The following is an 8,471-nucleotide window of genomic DNA, read 5'->3' as shown; positions in this document are numbered from 1 at the left end:
ACGCCGAGGTCTTTGCATGTACGTTAAGCGGGTGATTATGGTCTCCCATGGTGCGAGCATTGACTCATTGAGGAACTCTGTTTTTTTCAGGTAATGAAATAGAAATCCCGACCTTTGTTATTGAGGAACTCTGTTGGCATGCCGATCTAAGTATCCAACTAACTCAGTTTGCAGGATAATCCCTGACACTTCGATCCGCGTCTTCCACATTTCTAGCACCACCGGCCGTTGGATCCTCGAGAGGTTATGTATGCTCCATAATCGCAATTAGAATTTTGAACTTTGTTATATATAACTTTGTTATATATATATATATATATATATATATATATATATATATATATATATATATGCATGCTTCTAATAGTTTGGGAATCATAATGCTTTCATCTCATGCATCACTTCTATCGGTGGCGATCGAACATGCGACGATCTTCTGTGTGGAGTTGGTTTCAGCGGGGCGTTGCGGCCCCTTAAGGTCTGACGGCAATCGGTCACGCTTAACAACGACTGGTTCGGTGTTAGTTTATTTCCTGGTTGTGTGAGGAGCTAATAGTAGGCAGTGGTGTTGGTTATAATCTCTTAGGTTGTAACCATGTAATTTTTCCCTACTATATATCAATATAAAATCTTCACACTGTTTTGTGCCGGTACTTTCCAAAAAAAACTTCTATCGGTGGCGTGTTACCACTTTACTTGTACGGTTGTGTTCAGAAGTGGATTTTACCGGGTTTGTGCACGAGGAAAACGTGGTCTCTTGCTTTTCACTCATCAGATTTTGTTTATTCGTACTGCGTCGCCATCCTTGGATAGTGGTTAGTGGTTACAAATACTGAAATGACCCGATAACTGATGTTACGTGTGCTCCGGGAGGACATATGCGAGGCACAGTTCGTCCAAGAATTCAGGCCGCAGGACCTGCTGGTCGCCGGTGGCTGAGGTTAGCAGCCACCCTCCGCCCAATCTCGCCGGCTACGGCGGCTGTCAGGTATCCTCTGTTCCCTCTCGCCTGCGGCCGCGGCGGTCAGGTGCCAGCTCTCACCATGGCGAAGGAGGTCGATCGGTTCATGGAGCTGGTGGTTGTCCGGCACGGCGAGACGTCGTGGAACGCCTCCCGCATCGTTCAGGTCGGTAGCCAACACCAAGCATCTGTTGCTTTGTCCTTCTGACGATTCTCGTAGTGTTGGAAAACTGAAAATACATACTCCTGATAGAACACTGTACTTCTGCAATAGGGGCAAATGGATCCAGAGCTGAACGAGATTGGAAAACAGCAGGCTGTTGTGGTACGATACACACTCGCTCAAAATTTACTGTTTCTATCAACAAACTTGCTCAAAATTTCAAACCAGAACCGACCAATATGTGGATTTATGATATTATACAGCATTGGTAGTTTAATGGAAAAAGTACAAATTACCCCCTGGAACTATCGCAGTCGTCCGAATTACCCCCCTGAACCATAAAACCGGACATTCTTCACCCCAACTATGCAAACCGGACGAATTACCCCCCCTCGATCTAATCCGCGGTGGTTTTGGTCTATGTGGCGTACATGTGGCATCCAAGTCAGCGTTTTTTAATAAAAAAAAATGGTGGGACCCCCTGTCATACTCTCCCACCTCTCTCTTCTCCACTTTCCTCTCAATCTCTCTCTCTTTCCCCTCTTCCTCTCAATCTCTCTCTGTCTGCCCTCTACAGGCGTGCACGGGGGCGAGCGGCAAACGGCGGCGTCGCGGCTACGGCTGAGCGGAGGCGACTGCGGCGGCGGCGCACGGGGCAAGCGGCGGACGCCGGCGTCGCGGCGATGGCCGAGCGGAGGCGTCGCGGCGACTCTTGGGCGCAATGGCACACGGCGGCATGGGGACGGACGGTGGATGGCGGCACGCGGGGGTGCGCTGGCGGGCGGAGGCGTCGTCGAGGCGGGGGCTTGGCGGAGAGACGGGAAGCACGATTTTTCCCCTGTAAATTTCCCGGTGGCTTGTCGCATCTCGTTCATCGTCATTTTGTGCTTCTACCTGTTAATCTATCTGATGGTTTTCTTCTATCATTTGAGTTTTGGTGGAGTCCACGGACCGGACGCTCGACGAACAACGGCGACGAGGTAGTCGAGCAGGGCAGCAGCAGCCACACCGGCGTGCGCAGCCCGCTGAACCGCTCCCGGCAGAGCAGCAAGCAGAGGACGGCACAGTCGGAGCACAGTGTCCGGTCCACGCCCGCAGCCGCCGCAACAATCGCTGCCGTGGTGAACTCGAGCGCCGCCGTATTCCGCTACGCGACCCACGTCTCGCCGTCGAAGTTGAAGATGCCGTCGCCAAGCAGGTCACGGAAGACGCTGTGCCAGAAGGGGGGCGGCCGCCGCCGCTCGCCGTCAACCGAAGCAACCCAGCCGCGCCCGCTGTCAACCGAAGCAACCCAGGGGAAGTGAGGAAGAGGGGTGGCCGCAGCCGCTCGCCTCCTCGCGTTCGCTGCCTCCGCCGCTGCCTCGCCGCCACCGCTCTCCTCCCCGTGCTCGCTGCCTCCGCCGCCGCACTCGCTACCTCCGCCGTTGCCGGGAGGAGAGTGTGTGTGAGAGAGATAGAAGAGATAGAAGAGAGAGAGAGAGTATGACATCCGGGTCCCACATTTTTTAATAAATAGAATGCTGACTGGACTGCCACGTGTACGCCACGTAATCCAAAACCACCGCGGATTGGATCGAGGGGGGGTAATTCGTCCGGTTTGCATAGTTGGGGGTGTAGAATATCCGGTTTTGTAGTTCAAGGGGGTAATTCGGACGAGCACGATAGTTCGGGGGGCTAATTCGTACTTTTTCCTAGTTTAATTTGACATTTTCAGTCTGAATGAATCGATCTGATGTAAACTTGTAAGGTGGCTCATCGTCTGGCAAGAGAAGCTAGGCCAGCTGCTATATACTCGTCTGATTTGAAGCGTGCTGCTGAGACTGCAGAAATCATAGCAAAAGCCTGTGATGTATCAAACGTGAGTTCTTCTAGCCTATATTTTCCTGCCTGCTCCTCCATGAGTAACACCAATAGTTTGTTTCAGTTAGTGTTGACTGAAGCACTAAGAGAAAGGCACATGGGATATCTGCAAGGTTTGACGTGGGATGATGCTATGAATAAAAGCCCAGGCGTTTTCAAAGGCTTTGCTAATTTTGAAGTTAAAAATGGTTTGGACTTTGATGACAGAAACCGAGAATTGCCGGTATGTTCCAAACCATATTTTTTCTTTGGAACACTTGTAACCCCCATAAATGTAACTTTCTGTTAAATCAGAAATGGAATGAGTGTATACCATTTTGTAGCACTAGTACTATATAACTTTGAAAAGTTTATCATTGTTTCAAATGATGTTTAGGGTGGTGGAGAAAGTCTTAATCAGTTAAGTGAGCGGTGCATCTCCTACCTGAACAAAGTTGCTCAGAATCATATCGGTAAGTATCAAACTGTCATAAAAAAAATCGAACTTTTACTCCATTTCATTTGTGTATGCCATTATACACCTTATCCTGACAAGCTGCTATCCTGGAACCTTGAAGATGTTTTGCTAATGTTGCATCGACAGGGGAGCGGGTGATTGTTGTCGGCCATGGTGCTGCCATACTAGAACTCTGCCGGCACACTGATCCACCCAACAGCTCGATTCGCAGGAAAATTCCCAATACTTCACTGAACATTTTCCGCATTTCCGGCGTCACCGGCCGGTGGATCCTTGAGAGGTGTGGAGACGTCGGCCATCTCAGTGAAAATGGCTTTCTGGAGAACGCATTTGGCGGCGATGGAGCCTCTGCCTAACACATTCAGCGACTCATCTTGTCAGTGTATTCAGTGATTCAATCACCCATGACTAGAAATCTGAAACATTTTCCGTTTTTCTGATTGCTATTTTCCCAATACTTCACTAGTTTATAATCATGATGAATTGATCATAAACTACTCGTTGTTCCGTCGTGTTAGCTGTATATCAATCTGCAAAACAATCGCAAAAAGGGGGGAAAGATGCAAATCTGAAGGAAAAAAAAAGGCTAATTCGGATGTCCTCCCTTAGACTGAGGACCGGCTCTCTGCCGTTGGATGATCTTCTCGGTACTGTAGCATCGCAATTGAACGGTTAAGATTGCGTTTAGATCGTCAGGTGCGTCTCTGCTGTTTTAAGGCCGGCCCATCGGTTGCTGCCTCTCGGCTTCTCGCCTCCGCGTTTCCTCACCCCGCCGCCGCCGCCGACGCCGTCGCCGTCGCCGCCGCCGCAGCCGCCGTCGCCGTCGCCGCCACCGCGTCGTCTGCGTTTCATGTTCAGGCTCCTGCCCCGCATCACCCCGCTCCCGCGCCGCCGCCTCCGTCGCAGTCACAACCCAAACCCACTAATCTCCCCCGCCGTCGCTGCTTCCCTCGCCGGCGTCCTCGCCACCCGCTCCACGAACCCCACCTGGGCACGGTCCCTCGCGGCGCTGCTCCCCTCCCCGCTCTCCGACGCCCACCTCGCCGCCGCTGTCTCCTCCCTGCCCCCGACCCCGACCTCGCCGTCGCTCTCCTCTCCTGGTCACAGTCCCCCGACCACCATGTCGCCCTCCAGGACCCTACTCCTCTCGCCCACTCCGCGCTGCTCCGCCTCCTCGCCCGCTCCCGCCGCTTCGACGCCGTGGACGACACGCTCCAGTCTATGTCTCTCGCGGGCCCCGCGCCCACGCGCGCCTGCCTCGGCGCGCTCGTCGCCGCCTACGCCGACGCTGGCATGCTCGGGAAGGCCACAGAGATGTGCGAGCGCGTAAGGGAGCAGTACGGCTCGCTCCCGGTGGTGACCCATTGCAACCGTCTGCTCAAGCTCCTGGTGGAGCAGCGGCGCTGGGATGACGCCCGTAAGCTGTATGATGAAATGCTTGCCGAGGAGAATGCTGCGGATAACTACAGTACTTGTGTGCTTGTCCGGGGACTGTGCCTGGAAAGGCGAGTGGAAGAGGGGTTGAAATTGATTGAAGCAAGGTGGGGAGCTGGGTGCATTCCACATGTAGTGTTCTATAACGTCTTGATCGATGGGTATTGCCGGCGCGGGGATATGGGTAGAGGATTGTTGCTCTTGGGAGAAATGGAGACAAAGGGATTCTTGCCAACCCTTGTGACATATGGTTCTCTTATAAATTGGCTTGGGAAGAAGGGTGATCTAGAGAAGATTGGGAGTTTATTTTTGGAGATGAGTAAAAGGGGATTGTCCCCCAATGTCCAGATTTATAACAGTGTCACAGATGCTTTGTGCAAATGCCGGTCTGCAACACAGGCTATGGTGATCTTGAAGCAGATGTTTGCAAGTGGACGTGACCCAGATATCATCACATTTAATACTTTGATAACTGGGCTTTGCCACGAAGGGCATGTTCAAAAGGCTGAGCATTTTTTGAGGGAAGCCATCAGGAGGGAGTTGAACCCAAATCAGTTTAGCTACACTCCATTGATTCATGGGTTCTGCATGAGAGGGGAGTTGATGACTGCATCAGATTTGCTTGTGGAAATGATGGGCAGAGGGCATACTCCTGATGTTGTCACATTTGGAGCACTAATTCATGGTCTTGTAGTTGCTGGTAAAGTCAGTGAGGCTTTGATTGTTCGTGAGAAGATGACAGAAAGACAGGTATTCCCGGATGTTAATATATACAATGTATTGATTAGTGGTTTGTGCAAGAAACACATGCTTCCTGCAGCTAAGAACATTCTTGAAGAGATGCTTGAGAAAAATGTCCAACCTGATGTGTTTGTTTATGCCACATTAATTGATGGGTTCATTAGGAGTGAGAATCTTGGTGACGCAAGGAAAATATTCGAATTCATGGAACACAAGGGTGTCCGCCCTGACATTGTTAGCTGCAATGCCATGATAAAAGGTTATTGTCAGTTTGGTATGATGAGCGAGGCAATTCTATGCATGAGCAACATGAGAAAGGTTGGGTGCATCCCGGACGAGTTTACATATACTACAGTCATTAGTGGCTATGCTAAACAAGGTAACCTTAATGGAGCTCTAAGGTGGTTATGTGATATGATCAAGCGGAAATGCAAGCCAAATGTTGTTACATACTCTTCATTAATAAATGGATACTGTAAGACAGGTGATACAGACTCTGCAGAAGGTTTGTTTGCAAATATGCAGGCTGAAGCTCTATCTCCTAATGTGGTAACTTATACCATCCTAATTGGTAGTCTGTTTAAAAAAGACAAAGTACTCAGAGCTGGTTTGTACTTTGAAACCATGTTGCTTAACCATTGTTCTCCTAATGATGTTACCTTACATTATCTTGTCAATGGGCTCACTAGTTGTACCCCTTGTGTCATCAACTCTATCTGGTGTAACATTAGCGAGGTGCATGGCAAGGATGCCCTTTTAGTCGTATTCAAGAAATTGGTTTTTGACATAGGGGATCCAAGGAATTCAGCATACAATGCCATCATCTTCAGCCTGTGTAGACATAATATGCTCAGGGAAGCATTGGATTTTAAAAATAGGATGGCTAAAAAGGGCTATGTGCCGAATCCTATCACCTTCCTTTCACTTCTTTATGGCTTTTGTTCTGTTGGAAAATCAATGAATTGGAGGACCATCCTTCCTAATGAATTTCAGCAAGAGGAGTTCGAGATAATCTTTAGATACAAATTTTTGTTTGACCAATATGCAACTGAGTCAGTTTGCTGTGAAGTCTCCAGGGTTTTACAGCAATATCTTGCAGAGTGTAAATCCTTGCAACGAGTGGAGCAGAAATTTGCTAATTCTTGATGCCTGTCTACCTGGCTCTTGTAAATGAGGGAGATCATGTATTCTTTTGTTTGGGCAGAGAAATCACCAGCCAAATTCATTATGAAAGAAAGAAGAGTGTAGGGTACAAAGTTACTGCAACAAGGTTGTTGTTACAGCTTATTTGATTTTTTACTTCAGCAACTGGAGGTTGAAAGAGCAGGAACGTTCATAGTACCCTCTAACTGGAGGAGTGGTATTAATATGACCAAATCTCCCGCAGAGATCTCCACCCAAAGGTATTAATCTTGCTATGACTGGTCATATATGATTTTAGATTATGCTTGAATCGTTGATGGTTGAAGACTTGAAGTTCTCCTGACAACTCAACTACAGTAACATTGAACGTTAGAACTTCTAAAATTCCTTGTGCTAGTTCTTTAAATTGTTTACTCAATTGTAGACTTGCTAGAGGAAACAAAAAAAAAAACACACTACTGGTGACCTGTTTCTGTAAACATAGTTATCTTCTCATTCACAATTCATTGGCATCATTCGTTTGGAATTACATGCAAAAGGAAAATGTTGCATTAGTTTCTTGTCCATGTTGATGCTGTGTCTGAATTAATATTTTCTGTTGTTCTGAAGGTCGTTACTAACTAAATTATAGTATGTTTTTATCTTGCAGTAATCATTAACCTGTAACTGAAGTCATCTGTCGAGATTGATTTTTTTTTTCATTTTACCCTGTTCAATTCTTCAGTAACATATCAATAAATGTAAGACTTATGAAACTTCGAATTGGTACTGGTATAGAGCTTTCGTGCTTGCACTTTAGTTGCCTGTCAGGTAGAAACAATGCTTATGAGCTTCTTACTGAAAAATAAATAACATCTTGCTGATTTGCAGGTGAATTTATTTAACCCTATGATTTTTCCATGGTTAGTGTCTCCAATGGCCACTCAACTACAGTTGATGCTGTTGTGACACTGCAAGCAAGATTAGTTTGGCAAGATGCGGAAGTGTAAATCAGACTGCAATGTCGCTTAAGCGCAGGACCGTTGTAGCAACTGCAGCTAGATCATACTTCCTCCGTTCCACAATATAAGTCATTCTATCATTTTCCATATTCATATTGGTGTTAATGAATCTAGATAGATATATATGTCTAGATTCATTAACATCAATATGAATGTGAGAAATGCTAGAATGACTTACATTGTGAAATGGAGGGAGTACTTGATTTAGAATTTTGTTGTCCTTCTAAGTTCTATCATTCAGTATAGGTGACGGTTGCAGACTTGCAGACCACAACACCCTCCGTCAGACCATCACTCAGTAAGTATGCAGGTAGTTTCTTTTAGCTTTAGGTGTAGGAGTGCAGGACATTGTATAGCTTACACGTAATTTTACATGTACAAACACTCGTGGGTATCATGACAAATCTGGAAATCTTGCCGTCTTGCTCATCTAGAACAATGCCATTACAAAGTTTTTTTTTTATGGCCATGACCGACATTTTGGGTGCTGCATCATCACTATCCCCTATAGGAGTCCCATGTCTCAGTATTTTGTGTATTTTCTGCACAAATCTGCTCAAATGTATCATTAGTTTTCCGCAGAAATCTGCTCAAATTTATCATTTGTTCATCAGTAATGTACTTACAGTATTCATTTGGCAGTAAGAACAACACCTGAAAGTTGGTCAAATAGTTGCCCAAACAGGTCTATTTGTGTCTTACATGGCTGAC

The 8,471-nt window shown here is 47.1% G+C and overlaps 2 protein-coding genes across 2 annotated transcripts; both read left to right on the top strand.

The window, feature by feature from the left end:
• Positions 1-874: 874 nt before the first annotated feature.
• Positions 875-3,989, top strand: LOC127754018 (phosphoglycerate mutase-like protein 4). Its single transcript, XM_052279472.1, has 6 exons — positions 875-1,127; positions 1,236-1,286; positions 2,872-2,982; positions 3,049-3,207; positions 3,361-3,436; positions 3,568-3,989. Exons 1-6 carry the CDS (start codon positions 879-881, stop codon positions 3,795-3,797), a joined length of 876 nt encoding a protein of 291 aa, XP_052135432.1. The 5' UTR covers positions 875-878; the 3' UTR covers positions 3,798-3,989.
• A 241-nt stretch (positions 3,990-4,230) lies between these two features.
• LOC127753724 (pentatricopeptide repeat-containing protein At1g52620-like) lies at positions 4,231-8,372 on the top strand. Its single transcript, XM_052279148.1, is given in 3 exon segments — positions 4,231-4,504; positions 4,507-7,019; positions 7,630-8,372. Coding segments are annotated over 2 exon segments (2,469 nt in total). The 5' UTR covers positions 4,231-4,291; the 3' UTR covers positions 6,763-7,019; positions 7,630-8,372.
• Positions 8,373-8,471: the final 99 nt, after the last annotated feature.

Source organism: Oryza glaberrima, chromosome 11 (genome assembly GCF_000147395.1).
Source record: "Oryza glaberrima chromosome 11, OglaRS2, whole genome shotgun sequence".
NCBI classification, from domain to species: Eukaryota; Viridiplantae; Streptophyta; class Magnoliopsida; order Poales; family Poaceae; genus Oryza; species Oryza glaberrima.
The sequence above is the reverse complement of the archived record's forward strand: the minus strand, read 5'-3'. Positions and strand labels throughout refer to the sequence as shown.